The sequence below is a fragment of the Schistocerca nitens genome, chromosome 2 (genome assembly GCF_023898315.1).
Source record: "Schistocerca nitens isolate TAMUIC-IGC-003100 chromosome 2, iqSchNite1.1, whole genome shotgun sequence".
Lineage (NCBI taxonomy): Eukaryota > Metazoa > Arthropoda > Insecta > Orthoptera > Acrididae > Schistocerca > Schistocerca nitens.
This window is the reverse complement of record NC_064615.1, coordinates 439,598,302-439,620,641: the sequence shown is the minus strand read 5'-3', so window position 1 is coordinate 439,620,641 and position 22,340 is coordinate 439,598,302. Positions and strand designations below refer to the sequence as shown.

General features: G+C 36.6%; 1 protein-coding gene across 1 annotated transcript in view; it reads left to right on the top strand.

The window, feature by feature from the left end:
• LOC126235074 (Down syndrome cell adhesion molecule-like protein 1 homolog) overlaps window positions 1–22,340 on the top strand; it is a 190,267-nt gene that overhangs the window by 154,986 nt on the left and 12,941 nt on the right. Inside the window, exon 21 of the mRNA XM_049943808.1 lies at window positions 5,366–5,542. Within this exon, the coding sequence (XP_049799765.1) occupies window positions 5,366–5,542 (177 nt within the window). The remainder of the gene's footprint in view (window positions 1–5,365; window positions 5,543–22,340) is intronic.

Sequence of the window (22,340 nt, the reverse complement as noted above, 5' to 3'; positions counted from 1 at the left end):
CAATAAAATTTGGGTTGTGCATTATCTTTAACAGTAATGTGCACCTTGAATTCCTTAGCCCTTCCTAATCCTGCTTCAGAAAGTTCACTATACTTATTGTAAAAGTCAGAAACACGGATATGAGGCACTGAAACACTAATTGGTAACATGTAATCTTGTATGCACAGGCTGAACAAACCAAACAAGTCCAAGCCATTGTTTCTACAAAAAAGTATTTGGAATGAATCATACTTTGTAAGTCACAAAAATTGCTGGCAAACTGCACACACCTACATTGGTATTTCATGTCCATTATAAGCAGACAAATTAGAAGTAGCTTTTGTGATCATACACTAGGTGTCTTTATTGATTAGGAAAACAGATGCATCTGTGTCTAATTGAAACTAAACTGCTAGCCACTCTTAATTGACAAAAAGTTTGTTCCATTGTCTGTGGACTACAGGAGAAGATTTTTGTGAAGCAGAAAAATGAGACTTCATTTGTACCTGCTGTAGTGGCTCAGTCATGATGACATTAACCTGCTGATAGCCAGATGATGGCTGTGCAGTAGACAGATACTTGAGCTGGTGGTGCTTTAAACAGATGGTCTGGTTATGACTTTGCTTACCACATGTGAAACACTTTGCTTTCCTATCATGAGTAGAAAATCACTGTGGACAAAACTGCCACAATTTATTCTGAAGCACACGTCATGTACAACATGACTGAAATGTTTTACCTTTATCTTTGCCTTTACCTACACTCTGAGCCCTGTTTTTATTGACTGTAACATTAACTGGGGATGGAGCACCTTGTGCACTACATACAAGAGAAATAGACAGATCCTAAAAACCAACTTCAGTTATGTTCACAAAAGTTTGAGACACTACAGTTGGCAGAACTGCTTTTAAATCTGGATTTGGCATGTTTTGCACATTTGAATCATACAGTATGACATCACTGTAATTTTGTCCACAAGAACTCTTGAACCTGCACTGTCTTGTTAGCCATTTAAATTCACCAGTCCACTGTTTTAATGACTGTTCAGGCAGCTTGTTAAGACAAAAAATATAAATCTCAACTCTTAATACTCATCAAGTTTTCTAATGCATCCTTCATAATCAAAATCTTGTGGACAAGAGGTGGAAAACAATTTGAGACACAGACAATAGACACTGGCACCTATAGGACAAAAAGAATGCAATGTACTCTGTACCTCTAATGCTGTAGGCTGAGAAATGTGCTACCAGTTGTGAGCAATATTCTGACCAATCCTCTTCCTTGCAGTTAAATTGGTGAAACCTGTGTGCAACAAATGACTGTGGTGCTTCTTGTTATGACAGAGAGATTGTCATCTGTTAAACACTGACCAGCAGTCATTCAATCTGCTGTGCCTGAAACTGAACAAGTTCATTTAATGATAGTTCATTTGGGAGCTCACACTTAGTTAAACACTTCAGACTAGATACAAAGACACAGAAAAATAATTGCCACCATGACTGGATGTACACCAAGCACATCCACACAGGCAGGTGAAGGTGGAGTTCTATTTAAACTCATCACCATTTATATGTCATAGCAAGCCTGGACAACAATTCTAAGATTTTAACTTCTGGAGGAGATCAAGTAGCTGCTACAACATACAGTTAACATTATATCAGTTTCAGTAATACGCTTCAGTAATAGGTATTTAACTTTGGAAGACATTCATGTCAATATGAGGGATGATTTTTATTACACAATCCTAAAACACAATGCTAATTGTCTTTAAACTGAATAATAGTTTTAGAGTGTTGCAACTATTTTAGTTCTTTTACTGAATGATATTTCTATCCAGAAATGTGCTCAACCTAATATGACAATCAAATATCACTTTACATTTAATTCCGGACTCTGGTACACTATTCTGATTAATGACACTGGCTCTTTGCTCGAATCTACAGTGCGGCTGGGATCAAAGTTGGCTGTCAGAATTGGTGAGTGTCACTGTGCTCTGATGTAAATACACGTCAAGCAGTGGAGGCATGCAGATCCTCTTGAAATTCCTGCAGTGTATATGTCATCTTTAACAAACAGGAAACAAAAGGATATTCCATACAAACTCTAAGTTAGTTCTTGAAATGAGAATCTCTATTCCTCTGTCCCTTTGAGTATTCATGCTGAGTCTGAGATTTTGTTATTGGATAGACAAAAAAATCTACTCACCAAGTGGTAGCAGGAGAAAACACATGTAAAAAGTTATGCAAATGTGTAAGCTTTTGGAGCCAGAAGCTTCCTTCTGGCAGAAGGGTTGAAGGGAAAGGAACAGGGATGAAGTAAAAGCACTAGCAAAGTTCATTAAATGGGGACAATTACAGAAAACTCATCCAGAGCCCTGGATTAGGGGAGACTTACGGATGGGATGAGAAAGGACTGCACTGGATGAGATTTGACAACCAAAGAGCTTAAATGTGGAAGGTAGTGTAATAAGCAAGATAGAGATTACTGAACAGTCTTCATGCAGGAGTTAACAAGAGCAAAAAGCTAAGGACATTATATGTTGTAGAAAGGGGGAGGTAGGAGTAGACAGATCAGAAAAGATATGTCTCTTCCCTCCCCCCTTCCCCATCAGTCTACCATGAATACACATAGCTCTCCACTTTTATTAAGTCTTGCATGATGTTTGATCAGTAATCTGTCTTGCTTATTACACTATCCTACATCTTTAAGCTCTCATGTTTTCAAATCTCATCCAGTACAGTCCCCAACAATTAGTCTTTCCTTGCCATCTTATCTGGTAAGCCTCCCCTGATCTGGGTGTACATTCAACATTTCCAAAACTCCCTCATGTGAGATGGCTGCCCCTATTTAAGCCTTTGGCTTATGTGAGTCAAATGCACACATACTTCAGACTTCTGCAACATACTTAAAGACTATAAACTTAATGTTACATACATGTATCATACGCCAGATTGCATGTAAATTTCCTCACCTTCCTATTGCTGTTCTTAGTTTTTCTCTAACTTAATTAGTTTGTTCACAAATAATGATTTTAGCATGTAAACACTACTTCAAGTTCTTATGTTACTAACAAATAAACACAATTACAACCTTTGTACTTCCCTAACTGTGTCTGCCTCATAATGATGCTGCTACGTTTAGTGATTCATTCATTATGTATGTAAAAATTAATGTTTTTGTGCATGGTATGTACAGCCCAGCCAGTAATTTGAAAAAGGTAATTTGTGCAGCCTTTCGAACAACTTGTCTCTCTCTGTCATCTGTGGTTCATAATATATCATCCAACAGTTACACAAAATACACATAGTTAATGTATCCAAAATTCTTAAATCTAATACCAGGTGTACAACTTTGCTTCCACTGTTTTTTCCCCAACATTTGAGACTTCAATGAAACAAATTGGTTACACATGTATCATTCAAAGTATTTTCCATTGCTGGCCACTTACTTCCTCCCATCTTTTGGGCAGTGTATGAATCCTGAGTTGAAAAAATTGTTCATCTTTTGAAGTGATCCATGAATCGATCCAATTTGTGACTTCTTCATGAGATCGGAAGTGTTGGTCAGCCAGGCCATGTGCCATTAATCTAAACAGGTGATAGTCAGAGGGAGCAATGTCTGGAGAACATGGCAGGTGGGGTAGGACTTCCCATTTTAACATTTCCAAGTACGTATTGACCTCTTTTGCAATGTGGGGTCGAGCGTTGCCATACTGCAAAATCACTTTATCATGCCTCTTGCTGTATTGCAGCCATTTGTCTTTTAATGCTCTGCTCAGACACTTCAATTGTGTTCGATAATGAGCACCTGTGATTGTTTCATTTCATTTCATTGTTTCACTTGGTTTTAACACCACATAGTACACAACGCCAAGATAGTCCCACCAAATGCAGAGCATGATCTTGGAGCGGTGAATACACGTTTTGGCCATCAATGTGGAAGCATGGCAAGGATATCCCCATGATTTTTTGCACTTAGTGTTATCGTAATGAAGCCATGTTTCATCCCCAGTCACAATGTGATGCAGAAATCCCTTCCATTTTCGCCTCTGAAGCAACTGTTCACAAACACACAAATGCTGTTCAGCCTCTCTTGGTTTCAGCTCACACGGGACCCAAGATCATTCTTTCTGAATCATGCCCATAGCCTTGAGACATTTTAAAATGGCTTGCTGTGTCACTCCCACTAATCATGCCAGTTCTTCTTGAGTTTGACTCGAGCCTACTCTCAGCAATGTCTCCAATTCTGCATCTTCGAAAACATACTCTCTTCCACCACTATGCCACTCTATGATGTTAAAATCACCATTTTAGAAGTGTTGAAACCACTTTTACAACTATTTCCATTATTTTTAAATAATATGTGTCAGTATTTTGCAACCATCACTTATTAAACTGATGACCTTGTAAAAATTCATACTGCCAGAAGCTGCCTTCTTTGGAATTATAATTATTACGTTCTTCCTAAGACCTGACAGTGTTTTACCTCTCTCATTTATCTTCCATAAGAAGTAGGGTATTTGTGTCAGGGTATGTACTCCAAAGGATCTCAACAGTTCTGAGAGAAAATTGTCTGTTCAGGTGTTTATTTCTACTTAGGTTTCTCAGTGCTCCATCAGAATGAAGTTCATTTGGAGTCTTACCACTATCATTCTTCCTGTGGAGCATTTGCGACTGGGGCATGAAGGGAGAGAAGTAATAGTGGTATGCAAAGCACCCTTCACCTCATACCATAAGACAGAATGGAGAGTATAGATGTAAATGTAGATTACAGGGTGCACACTGAAATTCAAGCAATCATTCTTCCCATGCTCCAAGTATGACTGACTCAAGAAGAAGCCCCAATCAGTGGTACAATGAAAAGTTCCCTCTGCCATACACTTCACAATGATTAGGAGACTACAAATATAGATGCAGATGTAGATACAATTTGCAACTTTTTTACTCATTTTATTTGTTCTTATGTGATGTCTCATATCTTAAATCAGAAGCAATATTGTACTTGTAAATGGAAACACCAGCCATGAATTAGGCCCTAGGCCTGTTCTGACTGGCTGGCTGCTGCTCACAAGGCAATGTAAGGAGCAATCTATGATCATGGGACATTCCAACAGATAAATCCTGATGGTGCCACTGCTTCTTTATTCAAGCAATTCCTTATTTGGCCTCAAAAAGCTGAGTGAACCCATTACAGACCCCCATTACCATAGAAAATCTCTGAGAGGATACAGGCAATCAAACCCAAACCCTCCTGCACTGAAGACAGTGATGCTAGCTGTTCAGCTACAGAAGTCATCCTGAAACAATGGCTTAAAATTTATTTTAGTTTCCTGTAGATTAATTTTTCTTTACGTAGCATCTTTCTAAATTTTGTCTCCTTGTTTCAGCTATTGTTGCTCCAGAGCTAATTGTTCACTCTGGTTATGGGCAAGGTAGTTTACTGAATGATTTAGGAATAATAATACCAACAGTGGCTGCCTTAGTAATCATAGTTGTTTCTGGTGCTGGATTTTTCTTGTACATGAGGAAAAAACAGGAAATGTTTCAAGCGAATAAATATGGAGGTAAGAAATCATTTAATTGTTATCAGAGACAAGTTCCTTAAAGCCCTGCATGAAGAGAGACACAATACATAGGAACTGATTAAAAACTAAATAATACAAGGAAAATATTTTATGGAATGACTGGCTTTCAAATCATGTCTTATGTCTTGTGTGTCTTCTGATCCAGTATCTTTCCCTTCTTTCATTGTCTCATTATGTGTCTATTCTGTTCCACATGTTTATTGTGATGAAAGAACTTCAGAAAATTGTAAGAGCTGCAATTTTAAAACTATTAACAATATTTTTAAATTTGTTTATATTTCAGCCTTGTTACCAATGTTCTTGTTTCAGTCATTGTTACATGCAGATAACTGTAATATAATTTCTTTCATTTGATCACCTATAAGCAGAAAGGCGACCATGATTTTGAGAGAGTAAGAAGAGTGGGATTGAGATTTTTAAGTTTTTATCATGTGGTTCATAGAATATATAGTTCCAGGTTTTCTGCTTGATCATTCCAGCTTTCTATTCAAGTTGTCTTTGTTAGCCACTGTGAATGATGAGTTAGATGGTCTTGCTCTTTAGATTCAAACTAGGCATCATACCATAACAGAGACAATTTTGCCAGTTGCTACAACATTGTGAAAGAGAATGGAATCATCACACTTTCTGAGAACACCAATAAATGTGATTGTATTCATGAATGACCTCTTTGCTTCTTATTTATTTAGAAGTTGTTAATTCCACTTTATGTTGTAATTAACAGTTCCCTAAAGACAGGCTGTTTCCCAGATATTTTGAAAATTGCTGAGGTTTTTTCTGTGTTCAAAAGAGAAGATGTAAAAGACATCAACAATTATCCACTAGTCTTCTTTCTTTCTAGCATATAGAATATTATAGGAAAAGTAATGTATTGCCACATGATTTCATTACTTGATAAATATTGCATGCTCGAAAAATTTGTATCATTTTCGATGTACAAAAGTGGACTCATCTGTGAAAGAAAATAATGATTTTATAACATGCTCGAACTGTAGTCAGTGCTGCATTAAGAACTCAGATAACTACCATAAAGCAAAAATTTGTGACTGTAGGTGTGAATTATCTGGACTAGTTGGCGATATGGTAAGTGAAATCCAGAGCCTAAAGGCTGAAGTTACTCTCTTAATTAAGAAGGTGTGTGAATTTGAACAACAGTGCCTGATGAACAACTGTAGGCCTAAACTAAAAACCAAGGAAAGCTTTCCTGCCATCATTACTCTAAACAGGTTTCAAATTCTTGATGAAATAGTGAAACAAGAACAAGTTCAGACCATGCAAACTAGAAGTAATCCTTCAAACAGCAAAAAGAACTGTCAGTGATAATTTCAGAAAACACCAAGTCCCAAACTCATGTGCAAAACATGAAACTGAACATAAACAAACCGTCCAAGGAAATGGAATCTGTAAAAGTACATGCAAGAAATCATCCCTAGAGAAAAACAGAAGAAACGATGACAATCAGAAACACAAGGAGGGCTGGGTTCTACTATATGGAGACAGCCATGGATGTGAAACAGTGCAAAATGTTGCAATATGCAAGACAACTTTGCAGCTGTAGACCACATCCAGCCTGGAGCCCCTCTTTCTGCTGTGGTGAAGCCGTGCATGCAGGATTGTGACTCCATCCCATCCAATGACTGTGTCGTTATTATGGGAGGTTCATATGATGTAGCAAGAAATCAAGCAAATGATGCAATTAGAGATATGAAAATGGTACTGGGTAAGTTAAATGACACTAAAACAATTGTTGTCAACATTCCACAGAGGCATGGTCTTGTGAAACGGTCTATTGTGAACTGGGAAGTTCATAAAACAAATGATAGGATTAAAGCTCCATGTAGAAAATTTCAGAATGTGTCTCTAGTAAATGTCAGCTATCTAGAAAGGGAGCTGCACACATCTCATGGTCCGCACATGAACAAAAGAGACAAAAAGATTGTTAGTAGCAAAATTATTGAGGAAGTCAGGTGACATTGTTCACAAAGTGATGAACAGAAGTACACTGCCATGAGGTGGTACAACCCACCTCAGCAAAATCTGCCACAACACCAGCCACTGCTGGCAAGCCAGGGAAACTTGTAAAGGCTGCTGGCCTCATTGCTAGTCCAAAATTATCCTCTAAGGTCCAGCAGGTGAAACTCAGCCTTAAAATCATACACCAGAATCTTGGTAGTCTTAAAAATAAGCATAATGATCTAGATGTAATTTCACAGATGCCAAACCCAATATATTAGTTGTAACTGAACATTGGTACAATGAAGCTCTGATTAGCATTAGTCAACCACTGTGTATGAAATTCTGCATGGCCTTCAGTAGAAAAGACAAGACTGGGGGAGGTGTAGCAATTTTCACTGTAAATTAGAGTAATTTTAATGTTATTGATGTGAGTGCCTTCTGCTTGGAAGGAGTCTCAGAATTTGCTGCAATAAACCTAAAATGGGGTAGAGATAACATGACAGTTATCGGTGTTTACAGGCCACCTGCAGCAAATGCAGATACCTTTTTTGTAAATCTTTCTGATTTGCTTATATATATAGACACAACATTTTCTGGGCCAAATGGTCATGTAAATATTATAGTTACAGGGGATATAAATATAGATTTATTAACAAATGATGTCAGCACCAAAAAGTTACATCACCTGTGTGATGAATTTAACCTGACCCCACTCATTCGGGAACCCACTAGAGAAATTGGCAATAGTAAAACATGTCTTGACAACATAATAACAAACATGACTCCCCTATCCCACAGTGCATCTGTTTTAAAACTAGCCATCTCAAATCTACATCTACATTTATACTCCGCAAGCCACTCAACAGTGTGTGGCGGAGGGCACCTTACGTGCCACTGTCATTACCTCCCTTTTCTGTTCCAGTCGCGTATGGATCGCGGGAAGAACGACTGTCGGAAAGTCTCCGTGCGCGCTAGAATCTCTCTAATTTTACATTCGTGATCTCCTCGGGAGGTATAAGTAGGGGGAAGCAATATATTCGATACCTCATCCAGAAACGCACCCTCTCGAAACCTTGCGAGCATGCTACACCGCGATGCAGAGCGCCTCTCTTGCTGAGTCTGCCACTTGACTTTGCTAAACATCTCCCTAACGCTATCACGGTTACCAAATAACCCTGTGACAAAACGCACTGCTCTTCTTTGGATCTTCTCTATCTCCTCCGTCAACCCGATCTGGTACGGATCCCACACTGATGAGCAATACTCAAGTATAGGTCAAACGAGTGTTTTTTAAGCCACCTCCTTTGTTGATGGAGTACATTTCCTAAGGACTCTCCCAATGAATCTCAACCTGGTACCCGCCTTACCAACAATTAATTTTATATGATCATTCCACTTCAAATCATTCCATACGCATACTCCCAGATATTTTACAGAAGTAACTGCTACCAGTGTTTGTTCTGCTATCATATAATCATACAATAAAGGATCCTTCTTTCTATGTATTCGCAATACATTACATTTGTCTATGTTAAGGGTCAGTACCATGCAGTACAGCTTAAATTGGAGCTCCATGAGGCCCCTACTGTCACCACAAAGCAACAGTTTGTAACTAAAAGAATGATGTATAATGACAACATAAATAGACTAAACTGTATGCTAGCACATATAAAATGGTTTGAAAATAATAGCTTTTCAAATGATAGCTTGCTGCAGACTTCTATTAATGCTTTGATACCACATGCCCAGTTGTAATCACAAAAATGAAACAAACAAAAAATATAAACAAAAATATTTGGGTAAATAGTAATGTCACTGAAGCTAGGGAAAAATTAAAACTACTCCACAGTGCAATGCTGAATAATAGAGAGATTCCTGAGCTAAAGGAAGCCTTCAAAATATATGAAGCACACTATAAGGACTTACTCACACAGACCAGGAGCAACTATGTTGCAAATAAGCTTCAAAACTTACACAACATAGCTGCTGGTATCTGGGCAGTTTTCAAACCTGCAATGACAAATCCTGTATGGACTTTACTATTAACCACAATGGCATGCTCATAAAAGACCAACTAGAAATTGTAAATATTTTTAATGAATATTTTTCTTCCGTAGGGGAAGCCATAAATGACAAACATAAAAACATGCTCTACAGTTTTAAAGGTAATACATGTGACCATATTATATATCTAGCCCCTACAAACTGTGCAGAAATAATGGGCATCATTAGCTCTCTAAAACCCTCTAATTCAGCTGGGTATGATGGCCTAAATATTAACGTTTTAAAAGCCTGTTGCCAAAATGTCTCTGTACCTCTGTCTGAAGCAGTCAAGAATATAATAGAATCAGGCACCTTTCCAGACAGACTAAAAATAGCACAGGTGACACCCATTTTTAAGAAAGGTGACAACAACAAAATAGAAAACTACAGACCAGTCTCAATCCCTCCTGTCTTTTCCAAAATAGTTGAGAAAGTTATATACAACAGGATTATAAACTTTCTTAACAAACACAATGAAAATCAAAATGGATTCCTAAAAGGTAAATTAACTACCACTGCAGCTGCTCAACTAATTGAAGAGGTGTTAGGGGGTATCAAAAGCAAGGAACATGTGGCAGGTGTATACCTAGACCTGGAAAAGGCCTTTGATTGTTTAGATTAGATTAGTTTTTCATTCCATAGATCCGTGCTGAGGAGGCCCTCATGGATGTAGAACATGTCTTTTTTTTTTTTTTAACTGAAATAACAATACTAATAGTATTAATATATACAATACATCATTTGTTTCTATTAAAAAATTCGTCAATGGAGTAGAAGGAATTGGCCACTATTAAGTCTTTCAGGCTCCTTTTAAACTGATCTTTATTTGTAACTAAATTTTTTATGTTTGCTGGCAAATTAGTGAAGATGAGTGTTCCTGAGTAGTGTACTCCTTTTTGAACTAAAGTAAGTGCTTTTAAGTCCTTGTGCAGATCATTTTTGTTCCTGGTATTGTATGTATGAACTAAGCTGTTTGTTGGAAAAAGAAATATATTATTTACGACAAATTTCATTAAGGAGTAAATATACTGAAAGGCAGTAGTTAGTATACCCAGTTCTTTGAAGAGGTTTCTACAGGACGTCCGTGAATTTACTCCACAAATAATACGTATTACACGCTTCTGGACTCTGAAAACTTCTGTTTGACTTGAGGAGTTACCCCAAAATATTATACCATATGACATTATGGAATGAAAGTAGGCAAAGTATGCAAGCTTTTCATTTTTATGTCGCCTATGTCTGCTAACACTCGAATTGCAAATACAGATTTGTTAAGGCGTTTCTGCAGTTCTGTAGTGTGTTCCTCCCAACTGAATTTATTATCAAGTTGTAATCCCAGGAATTTAAGACTGTCAAACTCTTCTATCTGCTCTTCTTCATACTTTATGCATATGCTGGGTGGAAACCTCTTACAGGTTCTGAATTGTATATAGTGGGTCTTTTCGAAGTTTAATGTCAGTGAGTTGGCTTTAAACCATTTATTAATATCCATGAAAATATCATTAGCAGATCTTTCTAGAACTACACTCGACATACTATTTATTGCAATACTTGTGTCATCTGCAAACAAAACGAACTCTGCTTCTGGCAGTGTAACTGATGAGAGATCATTAATGTACACAAGAAAAAGCAATGGCCTTAAGATGGATCCTTGTGGGACACCACATGTAATTTCTTCCCATTCTGATGATGTCTGATGACTTAATTCACTAGTCCCTTGCACTGACACCCTTTGTTTCCTGTTAGCGAGGTTTCACATGAACCATTTTGCAGCACTGCCTGTGACACCATAGAATTCTAATTTATTTAAAAGGATGTTGTGGTTCACACAATTGAATGCCTCTGACAAATCACAGAAAATACCTGGCGCTTGTAACTTGTTATTTAATGAATTAAGTACATTTTCACTGTAGGTGTAAATAGCCTTCTTGATATCAGAACCCTTCAGAAATCCAAATTGTGTTCTTGATAATATGTTATTTGTGGTCAGATGGTTGAGAAGCTGCCTGTACATTACTTTTTCTAAAATTTTTGAGAATGCTGGCAAAAGTGAAATTGGTCTGTATTTTGATGGTATCTCTTTATCCCCTTTCTTGAATAGAGGCTTAACATCCGCATATTTTAGCCAGTCAGGAAATGTCCCAGTTATAATTGACTGGTTATACAAGTAACTTAGAATTGTACTAAACTCACAAGAACATGCCTTAATTAACTTTGTTAATATTTCATTGTAACCACTAGAATGCTTTGTTTTTAAAGATTTTATTATGGAAGTTATTTCTTTTGGTGAAGTGAGTGACATATTCATGTACCTGAAGCTATTTGTAAAGGCTAGTTTCAGATATTCAAGGGCATTATTTACTGATCCTGACAATCCCATTCTATCTGTAGCGGATATAAAGTACTTGTTAAATAGATTTGCCACACTATGCCCATCGGTTACTAATGTGCCATCTACCCTTAGTGCTATTTGCTCCTGTTCCTTTCTGGTTCTACCAGTCCCCTCTGTCACTATATCCCATATTGTTTTTATTTTGTTCCCTGACATTGTATCTTCTTCTCATAATGCATTTGTGTAGATGTCTGAATTACTTTTTTAAATATTTTACAGTATTCCTTGTATTTAGCTAAATCATCAGCATTGGAGCTATTCTTGGTCGACAGATACATTTTCCTTTTTGTCTTACAGGAAACCTTTATTCCTTGTGTAATCCATGGTTTTATTATAGACTTCTGTTTAATTTGAGTAACTTTTAGAGGAAAACAGTTTCCAAACATGGTACTGACATTGTTTTTGAATGTGTTATATTTTTCATTCATTCATGTCATGAGCACTATAAACATCTTTCCAGTTCATATCTTTCAGCAGTTTTCTAAAACACTCAATTTTTGGTTGATTGACTACTCTCCTGTACTCAGATTTAGCAGTCTTGATAATCTGCTTAGAATTTACATCTAAAACAAGGAGCTGTGTGAATGTTGACATCCTATTAGACAGGCTATGGAACATGGGCATTGGAGGCACTGCTTATGACCTAATAAATTGTTATATGAGCAATAGAAAACAGTTTGTTCTGCTTAAAATGGAAAGTGGTCTCTACAAATCAGAGATCACTTGCATAAAATATGATGTGCCCCAGGGCTCAGTGTCAGGCCCCCTTCTGTTCTTGATCTATGTAATTATATCAAATACTGTACTATAAATTCCAAAATTGTTCTGTATGCCAATGACACGTCCATTGTGGGTAAAAAGGAATCATGTAATGAACTAGAGTCCGAATGTAATAATGTGACAAAAGAAATTGTTCAGTTTTTTAATGAAAGCCACTTAAATGCAAGCACCAGTAAAACATGTTTGATGGAGTTTAACAAAAGTAGTTTGAATAATGAAATTGAATTATACATTGGCAACGAATTGGTAAAGAAAGAGTCTAGTGTATAATTCCTTGGCATAAGAATCCAAAGCAACCTGAAATGGGACACATATATTGACTCCCTAGCAACTAAGTTGTCAAAAAATATATTTGCAATTAGTACTATTAGCAAGTTCTGTAAAGACATTGTAGTCCTAAACACTGCATATCATGCTCTTTTCTCCTCTCACTTGAACTACAGTACTGAAATTTTGGGGGCAACAACCAAAGCTAATCTAGATAAGCTACTCATTCTTCAAAAAAGAGGTATGAGAATAATCTGTGGAGCAAAATATAGGGAATCTTATCACAATTTTTAGTGAAACACCCTTTCTACACATTAGAAGAGTACCATACTTATATGAAGAACAACAAATGCTTTGTGAAATTATGTGAATAGAAATCAGTAAACATCTTATTGCAATTTTGTTGTAAATTAATGACGTATTCAGAAGAATGTATTTTGTGTATTGTACAAATAACTTTAATCATTACTATTTCTTTGTACATGTGCAGTGTTGAATAAAACTATTATTATTATTATTATTAAATATTAGTTTGGTTATTACAACACAGATCCATAAAGGAGTCTTTATATTCTTCTGCTGTTTGAGTTCTGAGTGCTTTTAGTGATAAACATTCTGTCTCTGGTCTTTTTGTGGAGCTGACTGAAGCCTTTGACTCAGCCCTTTACTCTCTGCTACTTGAGAAATGAGTTTTTTGGCATTAGAGACAATTACAATGTGTGGTTTTAGTCATATCTCAATAACAGGAGGCAGGTGGTGAATTCTCAAACAAATACAGTATTAAAGTTCTGTTCAGTGAACTATGTTAATTTATGGTGTCCCTCAAGATTCAGTCCTAGGGCCCTTACTTTCCTCTTATTTGTCAATTACCTGCCTCCGAATCTCCCTAACACCTTACTTGTATTGTCTGCACATGACACAAATCTCCTATTCCAAACTCCATCTCTTTAGGTTTTTATGGATATAATAACATCAGATTCTATCAACAGGTGAATTTTCTGGATACACAAAAACAGTTACTAAAGAAAAGCAAAACTGCACGTATGCTTTTCAGTGTGTCCGTAAAAACATACCTATATGGTGGCCATACAGATTGATGATGGAACAAGAGGTTTAGTGTTTCTAATTAGCAGTTAATTAAGTTTTTAGCTGTAAATATAGAGTGATGAATTGGGCAGTAACAGTTCTTAGCATATTATCTTACATAAGGTCATCAGTTTAGCAGTGATGTACAATTTATAGTTTAACTTTGTATCACATATTGTAAACTGAATTTTGTTCTAAAAATTTAACTTTGGCCAATATCCTTGTATATCTTGTACATGTAGGATTTGATGGACCAAATAAAATAAAAATAAAACCAGAATGAAATATGTGTCTACCATAGCACAAAAAGGCAAAAATGACCTGGGCAGAGTTTGGGAAGTAAAAGAAGAGAACTAGCTTTTTGACTTACCTGCCAGCTTCAAAGAATTTTAAATCAAAACCTCTTCACATATTCACACTTTTTTACATGTTAATGTTAGTACCCATGTCATTTATCATGATGCATCATGTGAAGTAAAGTCACACGATAGATGATGTCATGTCATATAACATGACACATGCCATCCAACATGGCATTTGTCATGCCATGCAGTATGACACTATGTGTCATTAAAGTTTAAGATTCATGCATGCCCACTCTGGGATACTTCCTATTATAGATGTATCCTCACTCTCAAATACCTCCTATTGTAGATGCATCTTACTCTCTATAAGCACATAAATTTGTGTCCATTTGTTCTCCTTTCCCCCCCCCCCCCTGTCACCACCACTATTAATGTAACAAACAGTGTGTTTGTGGAAGAAATGGTCCCCTTGAGGGAAAAAAATCAACCCTCCCCCCCCCCCCCACATCTCCAAAAATTGTTTTAGTGCCCCCCCCCCCTCCTTAGGAACAAATCCATCTCCAGAAATTTCATCCCACCCCTCCCCCTCCAGAAACAGTTCTTTAGCTATTACAAGTACACTCTTGAGTCCTATGAGTCCTATGGTATTATATATTGTTTACTGTGTCTGGTGAATCTTCTGTATTTTGGGCACAGGCTCAATGACTATAGCCTGATTGCAAGATACAGGTGTGCCAACACCGTGCAGCTAAGAGAGCACACTGCCACTGAGGAAGTAGGGTTAACTCATGAAAAAGCATGAATATGTAAGCTATTGCGATTTAAATGTCTCTGAAGCTGCCAGATAAGTTGAAAAGCTAGTTCCCTTCTTTTACAGCCCTAACTCTGCCCTGGAAATTTTTGCCTTTTTGTGCTCTGATGGGAGCATTTCTCATTCTGGTTCCCAATGTTTACTGTACCATGTCAAGGTCACTGCCCATAGGTGGATTTTTGTTTTATTTTTAAAAAATATTTCTTATATTTTTATTTTCTATTTCCATCCTTGGTCCCAGGTTCAAACCCTGCCACTGCTTAAATTTTGAATAAAAATCACAAGCAACGGCAGGCAAAGACTTCTAGCATAAGAAGTCACCCTGAGTTTGCCAACAGTCTTCTCAAAGTGGACAAAGGGGTGGACATAGGTCCAGGGTTCTCTCTTGCTCTTCCGGTGGGAAACTGTCCCTGAAAGGTGGACTAATCAGCAATTATCATCAGCATGAGGAAGCAGAAGGCAATGGAAGCCACTGCATTAAAGACACATGTGTATCCATTGCCCACATGGCGTCTGTAATTGAAAAAGTGTCATGATAGGCAAAAGATTCCGGACTAGGTCCCCATTCAGATCTCCAGGAGGGGACTGCCACGGGAGAGGTGACCATGAGAAAAAGACTGAACAACCAACAAAAGAATAGCATTCCACAAGTTGGGGTGTGAAATGTCCAAAGGTTCACCATGTTAAGGAAGCTGTAAAATCTGAAAAGGGAAATGCACAGGCTCAATCTAGATATAGTGGGGGTCAGTAAAGTGAAATGGAAAAAAAGGAGAATATGGACTTGATAGTAGCAATGGGAGGTGAGAAAAATTCTGATGTTCACCTGCTTTATTGTTCTTCATTGATATTCCTCTATGTTGAAGTACTGCATTTTTATACTTGCTGAAAAATGGGGGTGGAAGTTTAACACTGACTACTATAAATGATGTAGCTGACAGCTGCGCAGTTGCGTTTCACAGTTCTTTCCTCTCACTGTCCACAGCCACCCAATATTACAGATATATGGGCAGTTCACTATTGATAAATTTAGATAAGCCACACTAATAGCTTGCAGGCAAGCATCAGCATATTGCTACAACAGTTTGCTGTTGAACATCTATGAGCAGTAAAAACCTAACCACACAGTTCAAGCTTTTTCAGAATAATACAGACACTGTCATAGTTTTAACGCATGGCCTATTTGGTGTTACACTAGTTCCCTTGATGCATTGTTGTTACTCTAAATTGATAAAGACTTCCCATCTGAAAATCAGCCATGGACTGACTGTCTCAGGACCAAAAATCAGGCCTTTATATATCCTCACAATAATAGGCACTGAAACTATACATTGTTCGATGTTTAATTTACAGGAATTACAATTAAAACATAACTCATTCAATTAACTGAATATATAGAAGAATTCTCTCTTTTTAAGAGTTCCTTCTACCACACAGGCTAGGCTGAATTATTTGTTTAAATAATGAAATTAACAGGGATAGTTAGGCAAACAATGCTTTTGACAAACCTGGTACTTATTTTGGAATTAGTTAAGGGCTAGCTTTGCTAACATGTTTTCAAATGGAGCCAAATAAATACATAAAGAATCCTAGTAGTTCTTCTTCAAAATGTTTATAATTAGTACAGAATTTATATCTGTTTAAAAGTCAACAATAGCATTTAAGTCATGAAACAATTACTGATTTCACTCTATAACAAAAGTATTAACAATGAATGGTCAAAATAAATTATGAAATTAATTACCCACACAAAACTAAGCACATAATTAGACCTGGTGCTACATTTATTAAGACTGAGGGCCAACCTTTCTCTTTTATGAAAATGTAGATTTTTACTCAGGCATTTTAATGGTAATTAGGGAAAAATGAAAATAAAATGAATTTAAGGAGGCAATGGCAAAACAAGAGAGGAAGTAAAGAGATACCAGCTTGCTTCATCACAAGTTCTGCAATAAATTTCAGTCAGTAATATGAAATACTCTGTTCAAGAATCACGAAAAGAGGAGGCATACTTGGAAAAGGCCAGGAGATATGGGGAGATTTCAGTTAGATTACATCGTGGTCAGACAGAGATTACAAAATATGATATTGAATAAGGCATACCCAGGAGCAGATATGGACTTTGCAGTGACTTCCAGAGTATACATGGAGATGTAAATATAGGTCAATATAAATATCATAGACGGTTTTCTATTCTATGACACATGGCTACAATAGCTTAAGAATGATCATATGCACATCAGTGTATTGTACATCTAAATTACCTCTTAAGTTAAAATATTTTCAGTATTTTGATTTATTTTACATCAGTGAGGGCTATTTCACTGAGGATCTGTTGAAGGGGCATTAACATATATCCTTTTTATAAATATGTATTATTATTTTATGATATGTTCTACATCTTTGAAGACTACCTCACTATGGATATGTGGAACAGAAAGAGTATCTAATCTAATCTCAAGAATCACATCATTGGAATCCATTTTCATTTTAATGGAATTCTTTAAAGGGCCACAAGCATCTATATATATGCTGCCACAAGTTTTGGAAATCTCTGTAGTGGACATACAACAATTCATTGGTACCAACATAATGGGTCTCCCACCCATACCACACTGATAATCACAGACTACTTAAGAAAACATTTAGATATGATCGTATTAGTTATTCATGAAACAAAAAAATTGTCCTCATGCTCACCAGAATTAGTACCTCTAGGATTTTACCATTGGGGAAAATTAAAATGTGAGGTCTATAGAGAATCTCCTGAAGATGCGAATTTCCATATAACACAGGCCTGTGCTGGAATAATTCCAGATTAAATTCAACATTCAGTAGTGCCTGGAATCACTATATAGCATGTATCAATGTTCAAGGGCAATATTTTCAACAATAGAAATGACAGTTGTTACAATAAACAAGCGAACTTCACCTGAATCACATTTTGGCTTACTTTTAGTACATTGGACCAGATGTTTATGGGACCTCTTCTCAAGACACTAGAACATTGACTTGTGGCACTATTCTCTTGTTACTACTTGATCAAGTCCTACACTTAATATGTAACTGAACTCCTTTCAAAGGCTCCTTCCGATGTCATAAAAAAGTATATAATCCAGTTTAAAGAAAACAAAGTCAGTGTCATAATTGTGCAGCTATAAACATTAAAAATTACTTGCATTTTTCAGAAAATTTGCCACATTTTTCACTGTAACTTTGTGTAAATGGGATCTCAATATATCTACCCATTCTGTCTGTTTTGTATGGCCTGTATTATTTGCCTCACCTTGCATGGTACAATATATCTAACACAGTACATACTGGTACATTAAGTGACCATTACTATTACTGATCAAACTTCAATTTCCTTACCAAACAATAAATTACATATACATTACATGCACATGCACACATACAGCAAAAATGAAACAACATCGGCACTTACAGATGATTTTTAAGATGCCTTTTCATTTCTCTAAATCCATAGGAGTGGAGTGTGTGGCTGGCTGTATCAAATCCCTTGCTGAGATCCACAAGCATAGCGTTAACAAATGTGAATTTCACTTTTAACAAACTGGACCTGAAACTATACTCTGAGCACTAAGAACGTTATTTATAGAGAGATTATCACAGATTTTGAATGCATTTAGTACTCTACTGTTTTAAAGGATGGGCACTAGTTACTAGGATGTGACTTTCCACCTTTCTTGTGCAGAGATAACATTTTTAAGGATAGAGGGAAACAACTACTACTTTCATTTTCAACCATTTTTAGGAATTGTATGTATGAATTTCTTTGCAGTGTGTCAATACAATCAAATCTTCACAGGTTTCTTGCCACATAATATCACAGTGTGGGCATGATGTTTTGAAAAAGCTGCATAAAACAGATGGCAAAGCCACTGTTTGGCTATCATGGAATGACAACTGTGAGATTTAAATGCTGCAGCCAATATCTATATGAGCAGACAGACTGTGACACATCAGCACTTTGCCAGAAGATTGAAAGAGAGAGTAGCATTTTCAAAACTTTGTACTCACAATGCAATATTATGAGGCAAGAAAACAGTAAAGATTTAATTATATATTTAAGAATTGTTAACTAATTATTTATTACAACTTACACTGTTCTTACAATGTCTCTTCATTTTTAGGGTATCTTTGTTAGTTATTCAACATTTTTGTATGAGATAACTAATCATTTATTACAAGTTAGACGGTTCTTACAATGTATCTTCATTTTGACAGTGTCTTTGTGAGTTATTCAATGTTTTAGTATGAGATAATTATAGACAAACATAGAACTATAATCTCATGATTTGGTCATCAGCAGAACACACGTTTCTAAATCATGAAAGTGTAACTAGACACTTTTGGACCTGAATTAACAAGCAAGTACCTGATACGGTTGTGGAAAACCTGAATGTCTTAACTCAAGGTTGGAGTAAATGTAATATTAGGTGAAATATAATAAATCTTTTTCATCTGATTTCATTCATAAACACCTTTTTATATGAGTGCCAAATCTTTATGGCACTTTTGTGGTAAATGTAAAAAAGTTATACCTGTTGCTTCAGTTAGAAACTGATGAGCCTCAATCACAGGCACAACAAACTTTCATTAGAATATTGAGCAAGAATGTAGGGAAGTCAGCAAGGAGAAAGTAAGTTTTTTGTTAGGTAGCCTTGATGCCAGAGGTACAGGCCAACTTCTGCAGGATGAATTAGGATCAGAATACCAGGTCACCATTTTCTTTTTAAACTTAGCACTTGTCTGGGTCAGGTGACAGAGGATTTAGCTTCACTCTGTAAAGACTTTACCAAGGAAGACACCATGGTTATTGTAGGTAGGCCAGCCAACAGTATTGACAGATTTCCTTGATACAATATAGAGTGTGATCTGGTAAAGATTGCATCAGCATCAAGACATATCAATGAGGAGTTTGTGTTTGTTCTGATATGCCATGACTGACCCCATTTGAACTCTTCTGTCAGGAGAGTTAATTTGGAGTTGGAACAGCTGTTTGGGGCAGGTGCAGGGTCACATATTGGTGTGGGTCCTGTCGATTGTCTCAGTAGGTGCAATTATACTAGAGATGGGCTACATCTCATCAGGAAAGGGCTGGTCTAATAGCAGGAAATGTGGTGGTGGGTGTTGGGGGGGGGGGGGGGGGGTGGAATTGCAATGAGTGCTAAAATACTATCGGCATTGGAGCAGCATGATTTTTAGGATAGTAGGATAGCTAAGACAGAAAGAAGTCAAGTTTTAAGTGAGGTCAGGATTGAAATCGACCTTCACTTTGAGAAAGAAACTAAACAGCATAATTCTGGCACATGTGTCAGCAAACACAGCTGTTGGTTCAAAAGTTTCATCAATCAGCAGAAATTTTATTTTCACCCAGTTTTATCTCAGTTAGTGGGAAATGCCTACTGTCTTTAGCACATTAACATATTCGAGGGCTAAGAAGTAAAATCAATGAAATACTTATCTGCATTGATGAATTAGACTCATCCAAGCCAGTTGACGTAACCTGCCTCTCTAAACACTGGTTCAGATGTATTAAGATAAGTGTTGCAGGATTTAGATTAGCTTCTCACTTTTGTATGGAACAAATGGAGGATGGATGAATTGCCACATTCACTAGGAATTGCCACAAATATAATAACATAGACATTCATTAGTTTGCCTAGAGCAGCATATGGAAGCGTGTGCAACCAAATTAGAATTCCATAATAAACTATTCTTGATAGTAAGTGTATACCAACTAATAATTTTAATCTGTTCATAAATCACTTTGAAACTGTACTGGCCTAACTAGAAACAAAAAAGAAGGAATTAGTGGTTGCTGGTGATTTTGATGTAGATTTTCTTGAAACCTCTTCCAGTAAGAACTTACTGCAGTGAGTAGCACTGTCATTCAACTTGACATGTTAACTTTCCAACTAGAGTAGCTAAAGGCTCAAAGACAACCATTAATAATATATTTACAGAAATGTCTAATGCAAAAGACCATGACATGCAGTTCCTTTTGATAAATGTTAATTTTGATCAGGATGTAAAACCCACTGCATCTGAGTTCAAGAGGGTAGTCAGTAAGCCAAAAATTGATTGTTTCAGGAAACTTCTCAGAGGCATGGATTGGCGTGAAGTGTACAATGCTCACAGCATGAATTTGTCCTTAACTTATTTGAAACTGTTTTCCCCCAAAACTAGCCCACATTAGACCAAAGTCTATGAAAAAAAACATGAATTACTCAAGGAATAAAGGTATCCTGTAAGACAAAAAGGAAATTATACCTATCAGTCAGGAAAAAATCTAATGTACATGCTGTAGGTCATTACAAAACACTGCAAAATATTGAAGATAGTAATATGTACATCAAAGCAAATAAATTATCAGAAAAAGACAGTCACACCAGATAGCAAAATAAAGACAATATGGGATATAGTGAAAGAAAAGGCTGGCAGAACCAGAGATGACGAGGAGCACAGAGATTTGAAAGTAAATGATACGTGGGTAAATGACGTGTGCAGTGTTGCTGAATTTTTCAATAAGCACCTCATAGCTGTTACTGAAAAGATGGGGTTGTCAGGTTCAGTAGATGCTGCCATGGAATATCTCAGGCCAATCGCTACAAATAACTACAATAATAAGAGTATCACCCTTACCACACCAGTAGAATTAATGACCACCATAAAATCCTTAAAATCAAAAAATTCTAGTTGCTGTGAACAAAACTGATTAAACAGTGTGCCTCTGACTGTAGTGTCATTTAAGTTATTTATGTAACCAGTCTTTTTATCAGTGAAACACTTCCTGAATGGTTGAAATATGCAGAAGTTAAGCTAATGTTTAGGAAAGGAAATAAAGAAATAACATCAAACCTCTGTCTAATTTTGCTTTTGCCTACATTCTCAAAAATTTTAGAAAATATAACATACAGTCATCTTCTTAACCATCTGACCATAGATAAAATACCATCCAAGTCACAATTCAGAGTCCTAAAGGGTTCCAATATTGAGAAGGCTCTCTACACATACTGTGTGAATGTACTTAATTCATTAGCCAATAAATTACAGGCTACTGGTATATTTTGTGATCTGTCAAAGGTATTTGACTGTGTAAATCACAATATCCTT